Raw genomic sequence first — 18,156 nt, 5'->3', positions numbered from 1 at the left:
CACCTCAAAGCACCTAAAAATCCAAAATCCTTTAAAGCCAGACATTTACAATAGCTTGTATCAGTCCTAGCATCATTTGTACAAGCATTCACAACAAAAGTCACATTTATTTTGTACTAGTAGATTTCTTAATACATAACTTAGGATCTAGTCATTAGAATTTTGTATAAAGTACGCCTGGAGATCTCTATAGCACCCCAATGAAATAACAGAATAATATATAAAAAGCTGATGCTAATGAATAATAGTTTTAGACTGATCTTTAACCTCCTAGTCATAATCTGAAACCACTTTTCAAATTGGAAGGGAAAAATTATTTACAGTAAGCATCACAGAGGCAAACATCTTAATTTTTCAAGTTTCCATTTTATTTTACAAATCAGAAAATGCAGATCAAATTTACACTCCTTAAGGCAAGAGTCCCCATGCATGTAATACACATTTATATTAAATCCAAAAAAGACATCCAACATGGGAACTCATGTACAAAGGGAAGGCTAGGATGAGCAACTGTAATTTATTAAAGAACTTGACAAATCTCCCTGATACAGGAACTTTTGAGATCAACTTGCTATGAATTATACAAAGGAAAGAATTGCAGACAATAGCAAGGATTTCTGATAGTCTTAGTACTGCATACAATCAAATCAACATTATTAAGAAAAAATACAGTAGTGCATACAAAAAAGTGAAAATAGATTCCGTTCACATCACTGCCTGGATATCACTGTGCCAATGGTCATATTGCACTCAAGATTGTAATTTAGGGTTTTGGTTAAAAGTTAGCTTTTCCCCATTTTGGCAATCAGTTCATCACAAATCTTCGTCAACTCTTCTATTTCTTTATTCTAAAAAAAAAACCACACACATACAAACAGAAGAGAAGATAAACATATTTTAGTAAAAAGGTATATTTACACCCTTCCTTCATTATCAAAATAACATTTGTTGCCATTAAGAATATAGTACATGCTCTGGGGGAAGAGCAAAATCTGTCTGCCGTTATGCTGAATCAGCAGCAACAGCAATCAGTTCTGCTGTACCAATCACTTTAGCTTCATCTCACCACTGTGGAACCTTTCAGGAAAATATTTCATTTTTTTACATTACCTTATACCTGGATCTTTCCTTAAAGATTCAAATCATTCTGAAAGGGTAAACAACTGCCTGTCAGAAGCCAGATTTCTGCCATCAATAGGCTAAGCAGTGTTTCTCAACCTCAGCAACTTTAGCTTCATCTTAAGATGTGTGGACTTCAACTCCCAGAAAAACATCTTAAAGTTGCTGAGGCTGAGAAATACTGGGCATACATGGGTTATGGCAGGAGTGAGCAATCTGGTATTTTAATTTGTTTCATTAAGAGCAGATAAATAGTATGATGGTGCAATGCTTTAGATTTGATGTCCAACAGGCCTTTGAATTGGGAGGGAGCATGAACATACTGCCTACCTACAATGCCTTAAAACTTCTGCACTGGTTGTGGGAAAAGACCCAGCTGCTTTAAAGCACCGCAGAAAAGTGTTCTATTCACATGCCCTCCTATTCCAACATAGTTTTTGGAGACCGAACATGAAGTGCTGCACAGCCCTAATAGACATTAAATAAGGTACTAAGTCTACACGCTCCTTGAACTGCCCCAAACACACGGTGAAGTCTGAGCTCCTCTCCCTCTAATATTACTGCATCACCACCACAGACTATACTGAACTGTGGAGGCAGAGCCACCACCAGGACCACAAAAGCAGTTTAAAGACTTCTTGAAGTTTTTAAGGAAGACACCCTTTGATTGCAAAAAGATTGCTGGTTCCTCATTTAAGTGAACTGATGTATCTGACCTAGGGAACAGCTACCAAACACAATACTTCCTCTACAAGCAGCTTTGTCATACAGTTCAGAGCTAGTCACCTTTTGTTCCAGTGTTCTTTCCAATGCATCCACTTTTAACTGCTCTTTACGAAGGCTGGCTTGGTAAGCTGCTTGTTCTTGCTGAGCCTTGCCCCGAACTTGTGCAATTTCAGCATTGGCTCTGCAGAAACACAGGTCATAATATTGAGTGCCAAGGAACCTCTCTTGCTTTTGAAGTCTTTCACTCCGTCCGCTTAATAACCTGTGAGATCACTTAATGACTGCAACCGGGAGTGCCTGGATTGCAGTCGTTGAGCGAAGCAGTCGCATGAGTGTCTCACTGAATGACCACTTTGCTCAATGGCCAAGATTCCGATCCAAATTGTGGTTGTTAGGCAAGGACTACCTGTACCAGGATTCTGTAATTGTGTTATACTTATATCAGACTTGATGTGTGATGCAGAACTGAACCTTCACTGAATTTTTTTAAAAGTAGCTTTTTTGGCTATGAAAATGGAAGGGAGCCTTGAGGAGGCTAAAGAATTTCCCAAGGAATCAGGTCTTTCTTAAGCAACAGAATATATTTTACAGAACTCAAATTAAAATTATATGGCAGTACTGACAAGAATCTGATGGAAACAGAAAACTTCAGAATTAGAGCAGAAGTCTTTTGTTGAAATTCAGGATTCCTCCCAAGCCCTAATAATACCTGTCCAGTTTTTCCTCTGCATGAACCTTGAGGGCTTGATATCTCTGCTCTTCTTTTTTAACTCGTGATAAATATTCTTGTGCACATTTCTTTAATACTTCTTCATTCTTTAATGGGAAACATAAAAATAGTTTAAAAACTATTTAATGGGTTCATGTTAAGTTTCAGGCTTTTGATCATATTCCACAATTTTAGGTAGCAGATCATTTTCTTGAAAGCAAACACAGAATTAGTAGATTTACTTAAAATAAGACAAATATATATGCTAAGTAACCATCTCAGTGTTAGAAGGTTGGGGCATGTAGACATTTTTATATATTAAGATATAAAAATGTCTACATGCCCCAACCTTCTAACATCAGTATGAGTTCTACAGGCCATGCATGGCATATGAAGTTCAACCAGTCTAAGACTCCCTTTTCTGCAATATCCAGTGTCTATAGAAATTGCTGCTTCAGCTTTTTGGCATGTACACATGATTGCTTTTAAAATGCCGTGAATGAGAAAAATAATCAATTAAGGGAAAATTAATCCAAGCTAGATCTTTTACAGGAGTCAGGGAATATGATATAATGCATTCTTGCACACTGATGTAAAAAGGTGACTTTGGCTGGTCTCAGTGCTGTCACCTACTTTTACTAGAGCTAGGTGGCAGCACATAAGCTGACTTCCAGGGTGATGTGTGTCGGGTTATTAGATTAAGGGTTGTTGCTATATAAAGCTGTAACAAATGGGCCAGATGTGGTTACAAATGCTCTGTAAGAAGAAGCATTGAGGTTGGAAAGGAAGGTTGAGGCCTGGAACATCCAAGAAGAATTCTTATCCCCAAATCCCTGAGTGGAGGGACTTCATCTTCAGCCAAAAGCCTGCCTTCCTGTGGATGTGGAAATCAGGCCCTCCACTGAAATGAACATAAAAGTGCAGCCACAGTTCCAGACCTATATGTGCATCTTAGTGAATGTGGGCATTTTGATGAAAACATTATTCATTGTAACCTACCTTCCTAAATCCTTCAAGAACTTCTTTCATTTTTTCGTATCTTCTGAAAAGATCCGCTAGAGATTTTTCCACAGAGTTCAGGTCAGCTAATGCTTGCTCTTTTTCCATAATAAGCTGCTGGACAGTGTGATGGGACATGGATTTTTCTCTCTGCTCATCCTCTATAGGAGACAATGATTAAAAGGCCCCAAAATAATGAATAGTTTTAAAACTTAGTATTCTAAAGTTATGTTAAAGCATGGAGATGCAATCATGCAAAGTATAATGAAGGGGACACGTTTGCCTGGTAAATCTGGTCAGCATTTAAAACATTGTTTTATTATGGGGATAACTAATTTATCACACCATTCAAAACTGATATATTAAATAGGGCAATGGACCCTGACTTCTTGTCCTTTACAAGTAAGTATTCAGAAGCAAGTACTCAGCACAAAGAAAAGTTCTTATATGGGAATCACATTGCCAGAAACTTGCAGCCTAGTTTTATTAATTCAGCAAAAATAAGAAGTTTGAATCAATGTAAAATAAGCTCATCTTGGCATCCAAAAACCTGCCATTAGACTGGGCAAACTTAGAATTATTTCAATTAATTGAAAATTTTAATATATCAAATCATATACTTCACTTTATAAAACGGCACTTCAGCCCTAAAACAAAACAATCCTTAAAGAAAAGAGCAGACAAAGCCATACAAATAATTATAATAACTTCAGAAGAATCCTGCCAGATCAGACCATTCATACTAGCCATACTATTCTGACTGATTCTGGAAACACTGCAGCCATCACAAGTGGTCATTAAAAGCTTGATCCTGCATCAATTTATTTGATCTGCATCCCTTAAACGCATCTGTCAGTGGCCCTTAGTAATCTTGTAAAAGTGATTCTGTAGTTTAGCTATGAGCCTTGCAAATAATTTTTTCGCTCTGTCTTGCCTGAATTTCCCACTACTCAATTTCATTGGATGCTTAGCTGTCAGAGTTCTCCCTCTCCACTTTCTCCACAGCATGCACAAGTTTATGTATTTGTACAATTTCCCCTCTTTTCTGCCTGTTTTCTAATATTCTAATACAGCTTTCCCCACCTGCTAGTGTTTGGGAATGCAACTCCCCCAAATCTGAAGTCATGCCAGATTTTTCAATCATTCCACTTTAAAGATCATTACCTTTTACATTACAGACATGTTATTATCAAGTGTCCACTTTTCTCAGAGCTGTAGGAAATCAGAGCTTACATACTGTAGCATGTGAACTGTGAAGAGCTCTGGTTGTATGTTATTTTTAGATGCACATGCATAACATTCATGCATGCATCACTGCAATATACTATAAAGCAGTCTTAACTTTATGCTGAACCAATTATTTGTGTTATTGCTTCTCTAAAAGCAATTCTATCAATAAAATCAATACAGGTAGTCCTTGTTTAGAGACTGCCTCATTTAGTGACTGTTTGCAGTTACGACAGTGATGAAAAAGTAACTTTATGACCAATCCTTGCATTTATGATCTTCGCAGGTCTATAAAGCAAAGGAAGCCTGAAGTAAGAATATAAGCACAGTTGTGATTTCACTTAGTGACTGCTTCGCTTAATGATTGAGTTGCCAGTCCCAACTGTGATCACTAAATGAGGACTACCTATCTGGCAACATCAGTTAGAAGCCACTTATTCTTTTACTAAATTAATTTTAGTAAATTTTCAAAGTGGAAGTTACTTCTAATTGTTCTTAAATCTAAGGATGCCCGAAGAAGTCATTCTGCCAGTATTCCATTTTTTACTCCACAATAGTACAAAAACTATGGAAAGAAAAAATGAAAGAAGAAATGAGAAAACATGGAATAGCTCCAAATGGATAAGTGTCTTTCAGACTGCTGTAAAATTCTGTGACAGCTGGGTGAATTTGGACCAGTCGCTTTCTCTCAGCCCTAGGAAGGAGGCAATGGCAAACCACTTCTGAAAAACCTTGCCAAGAAAACTGCAGGGACTTATCCTGGCAGTCTCTGAGAACTGGACACAATTGAACGGACTAAAAAAAAAATTCTGTGACTGAGGAAAAGTGATTCTGGGGGAAAAAAACCCCAAAACATGGCTAGAAGCAGTTTTACAAGTAAGCAACATACAGTTTGTCACTACTACTTGTTTATAATTTAACATGAATATACTAAGCACTTGCATGTTCAATATTTGTTCTTTCAGGCATAGCATCAACTGAATGTGCCATTCTTCTAATGCATTCTTCTAAGTATTGATTTGCACATATCCCTCTAAGCAGGACTGGGCAACATCTAGAGAAGTGTAATATGTTGTAGACCACATGCCAGTGGCTGGTAGGGCCACAGTTCAGAGGGTCATTTTTCTGCCTGTGTTTTCTTTCTTCACTCTTTTCCAGAAGTCTGGTCAACTCTGATGACTGCAGAAGAGTTTTGAAGGTGGCCCACCTCAAATCAAAATAAATGTGTTGCAATGATACTCAGTGAAACTAAGCCTAAGGCAGAAAATCCTGGCTGAAAAATGTAAATATGAAAGTGTTTATAGGTCTCTCCAGAACGTTTATCTGAATGAAAATCCTACTGAGTTCCATAGAAGTTACATTCAAATGAAAATAGGGATGGAACTGAAGACACATTTCTTTTACACATTTCCACAGAAGTATGTTTTTAAAGTTAAATTCCCTCCCATTTTTTACAATAAAGCATTTACTTGATCAGAATTCTTTGAATGAAATCCTTAAAATAGATTAAGCGTTTCATTGCTATTGCATAGTTTGAACTACACAGGAAATAAAATATTTTTCTAGCAGCTTCTTCTAACCGAGCATTGCCCAACAATGGGCCAAAGTAAATTTCTAGTCAATACTGGAACAGCTTATGGATTAAACTTAATTTTCACATTTAATATGCACCTCGTTGACCAATTTTCAAAGATGAATTATCCTCAATGCCATTTAGCAGAAATGTTCATTAAATTCAAGCCAGTTCCAAATCCTGAAGTGGAAATGTAATTTGGGGCAGGTTTTCATTTTGCCAGGGTGGAGCAGACAGCCTTCAGTCCTCTCTCTACAGATTATGGGTCTTCATAAAAGTGATCTTTTTATCCAGAGCTCCAGTTTAAATAAAAAGCCATGGAAGATGAAGAAAGAGAATGTTGGATTAAGTGACAGGTTAAAGCTTGCCCAATCAAACATTTTTTGGAGTGTTAAGATTGCGGGCATGAAAATAAAGTTATTTTATTATTTTCTCTATCAAGCGACCGTGTCTTGATGTTGGTTGGCCTCTCATCTTAACCAAACTATGGTTAGGAACTGATTTATGGGAACAAACATCAAGTTCATCCATTTTCCCTCCACTGTAAACTTGACAATCAGCATCATCTCATTTCAAGGAGTATCATCATTCATACTAAGGCATTAATTATTTAAATTGATTTGTTTGGTTTATCAGCCACTCCAATCAATTGACACTGATCAACATAGACTCCCCAAATCTGTAATTTGGATTAAAACAAATACATCATAATCAAAAATTAAAACCCAAACATCAATATAAACAATCACGTGCACCAAGAAGCAAATATTCTAAAGAACACCATTAAAACAGATGTTCATCCAGAGAGGTAGTCCTAACAGCCCTGCCCACAAGATTTGATAAAATAGCCAAATCTGCATTGACTTTCTGAAGATGAGGGGACATCCCGATGTCCAGGGCATACCATATCTAAAGAGAGGAACAGCAATTGAAAATACATGTTTCTGTAGCCTCTGTAGGTAATAGCCACTGACTGAGGAAATGCGCAAACAGCCTATTTTACTAGATCTTCCTGGGCAGGTAGATGTCTCCCCAAAATTATTGATTTTTAGTTTATGTCCTGCTATCACATAGTTTCAAAAAGCCTGTGGGCAATTAACAGCCATATAATTAATAAAATCAGCATAAAGCACAGATTACATATTCACAATATCAAATTGAACAAGAGTAAGAAACACATCTGAGCATAGCGTTCCTTGCTCCTAAGACTATGCAGAGAGGCTTTTGCTTAATGACACAGCACCATTAGGATGATGTAGTCCAGCCTTTCTTATGATAAGATTCTCAAGATCATAGTTCTAATATAGGATCTGAAAGGGACAAAGAGCATCTAGTTAAAAAAGTTAACTAGCATCCAATATGAGAACCTATGCACTTCTGTTATGAAATAAATGTGTTGTCCCTGCCACTGAAGTTTGCATTGCAGGTAGGACATTCAGTTGATAGGATCCAACTCTACTCTTCTTAAATTGTGTATTTCAGTGGCCAAAATGATCCTGTGAAAGTATCTGAGTGAAAGAATCAGTTTCTTACTACATTTTTTATGATTCACCACTGCCACTGCAAGTATTTTGGAAGCCACTGTAATGTAGTCAGTCAGTGATGATATTTGTTACGGCACCCTATTCCTGAAGTGAAAGGGAACAATGTATTTCCTCATTAAAAAATCCACTGCTTTCATAATCTGTCGGTCATTATAGCCACCATTATCATTAGAAATAATAAGATTTATATCTACATTTTCTGTGAGAGCTCATTTATAAGAAGACAGAGCAAATACGTAAAGTAAATGCAAAAAAAAAAAAAAAAAAGCAATATGCAGGTGCCAAAGTTGGCAAAAGCATTACTTACCAGGCTTGCCTTTGTTTTTGGATTTGCAAGCAAAGAACAAGAAGCAACAAAAATGGAAGCAAAATAGGAAAAAAAAAAAATCAAGGGATTTATTAAGAAAGCAGAAAAAACCTGAATGCAACAATCAGTAACGCACAAAGCACAATATTCCTTTTAATTCCACAATGAACAATGAAGCAGCGTAATAATTTTGAATAGATGGATTTGCTTTCAGCTTTCACACAGGCATATGCATGAAGGAAGCAAATGAATGAATGAATGAATGAATGAATGAATGAATGAATGAATGAATGAATGAATGAATGGCTCAACAAGGTGACAGTAGTTGTAGATACGGAATTTACTGAAAACGGAAATACTGTATATGAAATTCACCTTGACAAAATGCCATGTGCAAAAGAAATGGTTCAAAAAGCACTCATGCAATCCGTAGATTGAACGCAGTCAGCAACATTTTTCTCTGTTAAAGAATTATTTTTTTAACGGAGACAAGCATGCCATAGAGGTAGAGGCTAAATGAAGATGGAGGATTTTAAAGGAAATTATATAAAGGCTGATGCTATCTGAAAAGTACATGCCAAGGAAATACCAAGAGCTCTACAAACCCAGTCTGGCTAAGTTTCTGCCTCCTACTTAAATCTTTATGAGCTAACCCTTTTTACGTTTGCACCGGAGCCACTGAGTTTTGCATTATGTTAAGGTACTTCCTTAACTCCTTTTCTTCATTCTTTGGTCCAAATCAGCTTTCTCTAAAGGAGTGTTAGTTTAGTTCAGATTTATAAAGTGCTCAGAAGGATCTCTCCAGCTATAAGTATAAGGTATTATTTTTTCTTTTTTCTTTTCCATTGCAGGATGCCAATACTTGTTATATAGCACCCTTCAGTGCTATATATTAGATGCTCCTGCTGCATTTCTAACCAGGGACGAAGTCACACGCATAAAGATTAGTCAGAAATTACCAATTTCTGACTAATAACATAACATTTCATTTCCTTTTCTGTTAGCATATAAAGCATTCTTGCATATGAATATTTAAAGCACTCCAACTGAAGTTCTAAAAAAGGATTGGATTAGCCCAGTTCTGAACTTGGGGCACTGAATCTCAAAACTGCTATAAAACTATCACTCAGACTGTACAAACCTGTCTGGAAAATCAAATTCACATTTCATATATCTTGCTTTAGGCTAAGGCTGGGTAGGCACTGGCCAAGGGTGCCAAAGCTTAAGGGGCACAAACCCTCCTTCTGAATCATTCCAAAAATCTTTGCATCGACAGGAGATGGCACCATCAGTCAATGCTGACTAAGGGCGACACTCACCTAGGTGCCTCTCTAATCTCCAGGAGCTACCCTTTTCTATTCTCAGACTGCACTATCTCACTCAAATAAGTCACTGGTAGAAATAAAATTAACAATGATAAATATCTGTCTCTCCCCCCCCCCCCCGCCCCGGTATCTATTGAGACAAGCAGACTTTTCTACAACTTTCCGGTAGATTAAATCCCAGACTAGTTATTATTTTAATGTTGCTGTTGCATCTGTGCATGCTTAGTTCCTCCATGACACACCTAAAGAAAACTCTTCACATAGAAGCTCCCTTTGAGAGGAGGCGGATCACGTGATGGATCAGCCAGCTAGTTAAGTTTCTGAACTTCACCACAATCTGCAACAGAATGCTGTTTAGAAAGGACAGCTGAATCTACTCTAGGTGAATCTCACAAAGGTTTCATCTGGGTTTGCATCTTTACCAAACCATCTAAATTATTGCCACTGATGTACTGGAAATACATCCTTTTCCACATAAAAGGAATTACTTTTAGGTAACACACAGAATTGCAGTATAAATTCAATCTTTCCCTGCAGTGTAACAGTTTAATGTTAAATTTGTTTTTTAAAACAGTAGGAATGGGCTCAATTTAACATAGCTGCTCTGGTGGATTCTCCCAAAATTAGTGACGATTTAAGAGGAATCTTTAAAATTTGGAAGATTAAAATTATTTCAAATGTTAAAATTTGGAATGTTTTAAAAATATAAATCAGTTCTTATTTACAACCTTGGTGAATCATTCCATTTTTCATAATAGTACCAGGTCATAGAATATTCAAAACATGTTCAAAAATCATATTATTAAATTCTATCCCAAAACTTACTGCTTTCAATATCACTGATCATAGTATACTCTGGACCGGCTGCAAGGAACAGGAATAAGGGGCATGATGTTATGGTGGTTTTCCTTTCTCCACAGCCAGTTCTAGTTGGGGTTGGGGAAGAAATCAAGTCGATGCCCCTAATTTGTGAGGTGTCTCAAGCCTCGATGCTCTTGCTCATGTGTTTAATCACAAGATGAGGCCAATGGAGGAGGCTCAAGCTCAACCCAGCAAGACTGAGTGGCTCTGGGTACTCGCACTTTCTGATTCTGAGAACTCTCCACCTATGGTTCTGAATGGGGCTGTGCTCCCCCATTTGTGCACAATCTAGGGGTCTTCCTGGATTCTCAGCTCCTGCTCAAGGAGCAGGTGGCAGTTATGGCCAGGAAGGCCTTTGCACAAGTCCAACTTGTACTCCATTTGGACCCATCTCTGTGTTGAGAAGCCCTCCTTACAGTCACTGACATCTTGATCATCTTGCGGGTGAACGTTTGCAACACATTCTACATGGGGCTGCCCTTGTAGACCACTCAGAAACTATAGAGGGTCCAGAATGCAGTGGCATGAGAAGCAATGGGCAGGCCTTGCTATGCCTATGTAACAACTCTACTTTGTAAGCTGTACTTACCAGTAAGCTTCCTGATATAATTCAAGTGCAACTTAGTATCTAAACCTTACATGGCATAGTGCCTTGCTATCTGAGAGATCATCTATCTGCCATAGTATCTGCCTTTCCTGTGTGATCTGATATAGTTTCCCTTCCTATGTGCTCTGACAGAATCTGCTTGCTTTGGGTGCCATCAATCAAATAATGTCATCTGCTGGGACTTAGGAAGTAGGCTTTCTCTATCTCAGTACCTGCCCTCTAGAACAGTATCCCCCAGAAGATTCATACAGTTCCCACTGTCAAGTGAACCCTAAACCTTTAGCTCTTTCTTCAGGCCTTGGGTTAGGTATTTGGTGGCCCAGTCTATGTTGTGAGTGATATGGGAGAGTGTTTTTTTTCAATTTGTTCCCTTGGGGCAATGGTGTCCTTTTTTATATAATTGTTATTTTTTCCCTGATTTTTAATTTTATGAAGCTGCCCAATCACAATCAATCAATAGGGAGCTTTGCTCCAAACAGTGCCTTTATGGAAAACACTTTGACTGGGTACATACATGACAAGCAAATAAAACAATGCTATATATATATGAATGAGAATGAGAAAGTGGTATTTTGCATCAAAAAAAAAGTTTTATAAGCTCTTTTTTTATGATGGGAGAAAAGTTGGGTATAAAGAAATGTTAAACAGAAATAGTTAAAGCTTCTTCCTATCTCTTAACCTGGGGAAAAACTAATCTACAGAACTGAAATACAAAGGATGAGCAAGATTTAAGCAGTTCTGTCTCTTGTTTAGTATCTCTCTCACAAAAATCACACACACGTATGCATTATACATTAACCAGAATTCATTCCAGAGGCATGGAATTACAGAATAAAATAAATGCTATTTTTAAATGAAAGGGTCATGTAAGAATAAAGCCAGACAGATGGACAAAATTATGTTGCCCCCAACTCTGCATGAATCAGATTAACCTTGGACTCACTAGATGATTCTGCATTTGTGAAAATATATGGATATGTTAAAAAGGACAAAATTTATACAGCTTCCAACCACACTATAAACCCTTTAAACATTTTATTTATGTTTAAAATGTGTCTGCCACTCTTCTAAACCAGGTCTTTCCAAGGAGACTTACCAAACAAAATTCTCAATAATACACAATACAATGGAGTAATTAAAATGCTAGTAGTAAAAACAGCAGCCCAAGTAATTAAAAATGTTTCTAAATTTTACTTTGACATGACAAACGTTTATGAGGCGTAATACTGTGCACTTATTAAACTTATATTGATGGACATATTTTGATATCTTCTTACAATGAGTTAGGTACTAATAGTTTAATTAAAGTACAGCAAAGTCTGTGATTTGTTCTGAGAGGCCAGTGATGTCCAGAATTCTGCAATTTCCTAGGCCTAAATATTATATATTAGCATTTGTTAAATGTTTTGGTAGATAACTGCAGTCAAAGCAGTGACTGTCATACATTTAAGGTTCTTTCATAATTGGCTGCTGTCAAATAAATATATTTTTCCGGGCATCTACGTGTCTTCTTTACCTTTCCATTATTTATGAACAGTGCTATAATATGATGGGAGAAAATCCTACGCTGATTGAATTCATACATGTGGCATGACACATAGCTGTGGAATTAGAACATGTTTTTTCTAAAAAAAAAAAAAAAAATTGTAATCAATGAAACAGGCTTTCAGGGAAATAATAGTAATTTCTAAGAAGACTTCCAGGCATATGTAGGGACCTGCAGATAGCTTGCGATTCCTGAACTTGTTTCTTAAAAGCATCTTTGTTCACTGCACCACTAATTTGCTATTACTGTATATTCCCCTAACAGAATGAGAATAGAATATTTACTTTTCATGAGAGTAAATACCTACCTATCATTTGAGCAATTGTCTTCTCATACTCTGAAACGATTTTCCTATTAAAAGAAGAAAGAAGAATGAACATGCATCCACAGAAACTGATTTTTCTAATGCCATCTCTTCTGATAAAACCTTACAAACTAGCTCCAAAATGTATGACAGAATACAGTTGTTACAATATGGCATTTTTTATCCAAAGCTTAATTCATAGACAACTATGATACTGCTGAGTATTCCTGCCATAAAATAAGTAATTTACTACCTATACAGTAGATTGTGATCTCCACATTGAGACTTGTTTTCTCAGTTACTTCAGTAGAAGATAGATCTGCTATTCTGTATACTAACTTGGACCTTCTTACTAATGAAATTTTGAATTTATTTTGCTAGAAAGTGATAGCCGAGGGGAAAGACGATGGTTTCCATCTATTGTACCAGAGACCTATATTACATTAATTATCAATTACATCCTGAGTTTCAGAAATGGGGGGAAAAAACCCTGTTGCAATGTTCCAGTTCTATGAAATAGACATAAACATGACACAAAACAACAATTCAAAAGGATTTCCCTTACTTTAAAAACACATCCTATTTTTAATTTGTTCTCCCAAGGAGGCTAGCTGATTGTGATTTAAACAACTGATTTATGTATTTGGATTTGATAAGATTTTGTGAAAAACTCTGTGGGATTTTCAAACAGAAAGGGGTAGAATATGTATTTATTTAATCTATTTTATGTACTGATTTGATTTATATTCTGCTTTTCTATTCAGTAAGCACCCTTAAGGTAGCTCTTGAATACTACGCTGTCTATTGCTGTATCATATTGCTGATGCTATGCTGAATTTCTGCAAATAAATAAATACATAAAGAAAGGAAAACTATTTCCACATTTCTGCCTGTCTGATTATGTTGTCTATGAGCAACATAATCAGACAGACACCTATTTCAATAGACCTATTTTGGCAAGCTAAGAGTCTGGTATCAGCAATATGATGTAAAAAGATGACTTTTTTTTAACTATTTGAGAAACTTTACAAGTATTAATTCAGTGAAAATTACACAAACCTCATTTCCATTACTTCCCTCCTACTCTCTTCGTACTTCTCTTTCCATTCTGAAATCATTCTTTCCTTCACAACTATCTGTTACAGAAAGAGAAGAAATAAGGTTGCATCAACTTGAATAAGCACAAAATACTTTGCCACATAACAGCCTAAAGGTTGGTAGAAATGTATAGCAAAATTATAATTTTGGCATCCACAGGGAAGGCAAGGAGAGCAACTGATGAAATGCGCACGATGATGTTATCATACAAATGCTGTGACTTACATACTTGCGTCAGATGTCAGGATGCAAGTACATAATTGTGGCACATGTGATGTTACCATGTGCATGTCTTTTCTATGTCACCACTGTTTGCTGCAGATGCCACTTTTATAAAATCAAAATGTGTTGGCATTTCTCTCTCTTGCTAAGCTAAGGCAAAGCAAAAATACAAGCAAAAATTATACTTCTTCAAAATCAGTTTATTGCACACAACGGATTGCTTTGGAGTCTAGGAAAGGATTTTTTGAGCAATGCTGCATGCTGTGAACGGTGCTCATGCCTTTATGTGAATTCCATTCTACCTACCTAAATGCCTACTGAAGCATCTAACAATATTCTGAAATACACACAACTATTACCTAGACTATAAAAAAGGTCTAAATCATTGATTATAATCTTACTTCTACATATAAAACTTTGACCTAAGCCTTGCCAAAATGTTACCAAAGTGTTTTAAATACATAAACAAAAAATAAATGGCGCCCTTATGTAGTCTTCTGTTTGGCAAACAAAGAAAGCCTGAACAGAGATACGTAATGAATATTCCAACCATGCATGGGTTTCCTCAGCAAATAATTATTATCATAAATAGACAGGATATGCACCAAATTTGGCCAATCAACAGGACCAGGTTTCTATAACAAATTCTTGCTTTCTGTTAACCAAGGAACGCACAATATAAAGAAGATAAACTATGGAACACATTCACTGAGTTATGCTTAATAGATGGGGAAGAACAGATTCTTAAAAGGAGAACCCACAATGTTGGTGTTGATCAATAATTGGAAAATCATTAATTCATTCAAATTAATTATAATGATTTAATTGGAAGAACAAACCTCAAAGCAGCTGCAGTGGCAAAATGCCTACCACTAAAGAGGCAGGGCTCTCTTGATTAAAATTACCATTACCTCCTCCCTGGCAACTCTTAAGGCAGTATCCACGTCTTGCTGCTTATAAAGCAAAGTGGAGGCATTTTCTCCCTCTGAGCTGCTTATCCGGGAGTACAATGCACTTTTAGAGATCGAAGCATCCGCTGCAGGGTCTCTCTGTTTATTTAAAAGAAGGACAGACAGTTAGTAATACGTTCCAGTAGTACTTTGGTGAACTATTTCGAAGGAAGTCAGAAAAGAATGTGAAAGGTGAAAAATGTGGAATGAATGATGAATGAATGAAAATATTAATCTGTGTTTATCATTAAGCTATTTCACAATGGTAACTATTACATGTGTAGCAATGTACAGAGTACTGGAAATTCAGGGCTTTCTAGCAAAGCACCATCTCATTGAACTTCAGCACCAAAACTGATCAATAAGGATTCTATTCAATAAAGCTAGCTTGGAAAGAGAATATAGTTTTGTTAGCCTCTCCAACCTGATGAGTTCCAAATATATTGGATTCTACCTTTCAGAATTCTGAGCCAGCATGGAAATTATGGGCATTGCAATTTTTTAAAATTTTATTTTAAAATACAAACTACAAAACACAAAACCAGTAATAACAAAAATATAAAATAATTCAATCAGACAACCAAAATAAAACACATATAACTTAATCTCTACGTGCACCCATTACCCATGAGACTTATAACCCTCCTTATCTCTTTACTTTTTGTTATCATGGATTTTTATTATTAGTAATTTTTAATAAGCCCTCCTCTCCAAAAGGATGATATATATTGATCTGGTTTTACTCTCTTCCCTTTAACAAAAACATATTCCAGAAATTCACCCCATATAACATCAAAATCATTCCTTTTCACCAGACCCTTTTTATATTTTAGTTCACATATAAATTTATCATTAATAGCAATTTATCATTAATAGCAATTTCTTTAAACCAATCTTCAAGCTCACACTCAAACTCTACTTTCCATTTTTTAACTAATATTAATCTTAAGGCAGTAACAAAAATTATTATCATCTCTTTCTTTTGCCATTCTAATTTCATATCTCTGGCATTGCAATTTTTAAGACATCTGAATGACATCAGATTGGAAAAGTCTGGTTTATACTGAACCTGCCTAGTCAAGTGCTTGAACCCTGTTTTGTTGCTATTTCTATTCTTCATTTAAAAAAAAAAAATCCTTGCTACAATGCCATCAAGTTTTTAGTAAGCAAAATGCATCTGGACAACTTCACACAGGATGCAGCCTGATATCTACTGAACTATGTACTACTCACCATGCAACAATGAACACAAAGATCAGTAAAAGCAAGATAAATTTTATTTGAAAGTCAATAATGCCAAAGAAAAGAACAAAGTATTTTCCAATGGCATCCCAACTGAAAAACAGATCCAAAGTTCTCTATTGAAGATAAAAGTTGCTCTATCATATAACATGTTTCCATCCTCAAAACATGTTTTTCACCACAATATTTAAAACATTTGTAACATAGCTATGGTTTGGGTTTATACGTTTTCACTTTTTGATATTAATCTTATTACTAAAAGCACTACACAGCAGTTATCTAAATACAGTTCTGCAGATGGTATAATAATTTCAGATAAAGTATGAAACTGCTAACGCAGATTCAGTTTCATAAGAATGTGATCACAATATTCATATTTAATTTACTTAATATTCAATTTACTGACAGATCCGATTGAACATTTTTTAAATTAAAAATGCAATTATACTAGAGTAACATAATAATCAATACTGGATTCAAGCACCTAATCAGTGACTAAATACCATCTAAAGTCAATCAAGGTAAGTTTAAGCATGAAACTATAAACTACAAATTCTTTCAATTGCAATATATAAAAGGAAGCTGAAAGAATATTAGAGATTGGCTGTGATATTTTCTTTACAAAGAATTAAGGCAATTCAGAACTCTCACTTGATTTTTGGGAAGAAACATAATTATTTTCCACTAACTACGTTTCTTACATCAAGTGTAACCAAATCCACTATAGATAATTGGGCTAAATAATTGGGAAAATATAATCTGATAATAGTAATTCTAATCAGTTCTCTTACTGATGTAAAACTGTCAGTATCAAGCAATGTACTGAGACTAAACATCTTGTTTAATTTAATCCACTGTTAAGGGTAATTTTGGAAGTTACCACAACTGATAGAAGCCACTGCCTGTTTTATGCTAAATCCAGAATTTCATAATTTATTAAAGAAGGATATAACAATGCACTGAAGATTTCTTGCAAATTCTTCATTTACAAGAGATCAGTAAGATATGTAAGAGTCTGAGCAAACTGTTTTAAGAGTAAAAAAATCAGTAAAACACCAGATATAGCCAAAGACATATTAACTCCATAACTTTTGTGATAATATTAAAGTTACACACTTAGATCATCTACTATACACACTAGTTCAAGAAATGTTCAAGGATTTCCTTTCTTTTACATTTGGAAGAGAACTGATCTGATTCATATTATTGAGAAAATGCATGTGAAGGAATAGGGTTTTTTTGTTTTTACTTTTCTGAATATTGAAATATTTCTTGGTTTATAAGATTAGTACAGAATAGCATGGAATTAAATTGCTGCTTGGTCCCAGTTAAAAGACAGCTCCTGTTATCGGAGACACTTAAACCTATCTCTGCTATTTGTTAAATGGAAACTTTTATTAGCAACATTTATGTGTATCAAAAACATTCTTCAATGAGAATATTTATATTTTGGTTGATTTTTGTTCTATAAGTGAGAATGAAAGAGGATTTACAGTGGGGCAAAAAAGTATTTAGTCAGCCACCAATTGTGCAAGTTCTCCCACTTAAAAAGATGAGAGAGGCCTGTAATTTTCATCATAGGTATATCTCAACTATGAGAGACAAAATGAGAAAAAAATTCAGAAAATCACATTGTCTGATTTTTAAAGAATTTATTTGCAAATCATGGTGGAAAATAAGTATTTGGTCACCTACAAACAAGCAAGATGTCTGGCTCTCACAGACCTGTAACTACTTCTTTAAGAGGCTCTTCTGTCCTCCACTCGTTACCTGTAGTAATGGCACCTATTTGACCTT

General features: G+C 35.7%; 1 protein-coding gene across 8 annotated transcripts in view; it reads right to left on the bottom strand.

The window, feature by feature from the left end:
• Positions 1 to 346: 346 nt before the first annotated feature.
• TACC2 (transforming acidic coiled-coil containing protein 2) overlaps positions 347 to 18,156 on the bottom strand; it is a 180,241-nt gene continuing 162,431 nt past the window's right edge. For 7 of the 8 annotated variants that reach the window (XM_025167862.2, XM_025167861.2, XM_025167864.2 and 4 more), the window contains 7 exons: positions 15,079 to 15,216; positions 13,907 to 13,983; positions 12,851 to 12,894; positions 3,554 to 3,714; positions 2,555 to 2,661; positions 1,906 to 2,026; positions 347 to 848 (listed from right to left, as the gene is read on the bottom strand). In XM_025167862.2, the coding sequence (XP_025023630.2) occupies positions 783 to 848; positions 1,906 to 2,026; positions 2,555 to 2,661; positions 3,554 to 3,714; positions 12,851 to 12,894; positions 13,907 to 13,983; positions 15,079 to 15,216 (714 nt within the window). In that variant the 3' untranslated portion in view covers positions 347 to 782. Of the gene's footprint in view, positions 849 to 1,905; positions 2,027 to 2,554; positions 2,662 to 3,553; positions 3,715 to 12,850; positions 12,895 to 13,906; positions 13,984 to 15,006; positions 15,217 to 18,156 lie in introns of those variants that run through there. The other variant, XR_015794400.1, reaches the window with a different exon arrangement.

The sequence above is a fragment of the Python bivittatus genome, unplaced genomic scaffold (assembly GCF_059951505.1).
Source record: "Python bivittatus isolate LINGU-HERP-01145 unplaced genomic scaffold, Pbiv_v1 ctg000980_np1212, whole genome shotgun sequence".
NCBI classification, from domain to species: domain Eukaryota; kingdom Metazoa; phylum Chordata; class Lepidosauria; order Squamata; family Pythonidae; genus Python; species Python bivittatus.
The sequence above is the reverse complement of the archived record's forward strand: the minus strand, read 5'-3'. Positions and strand labels throughout refer to the sequence as shown.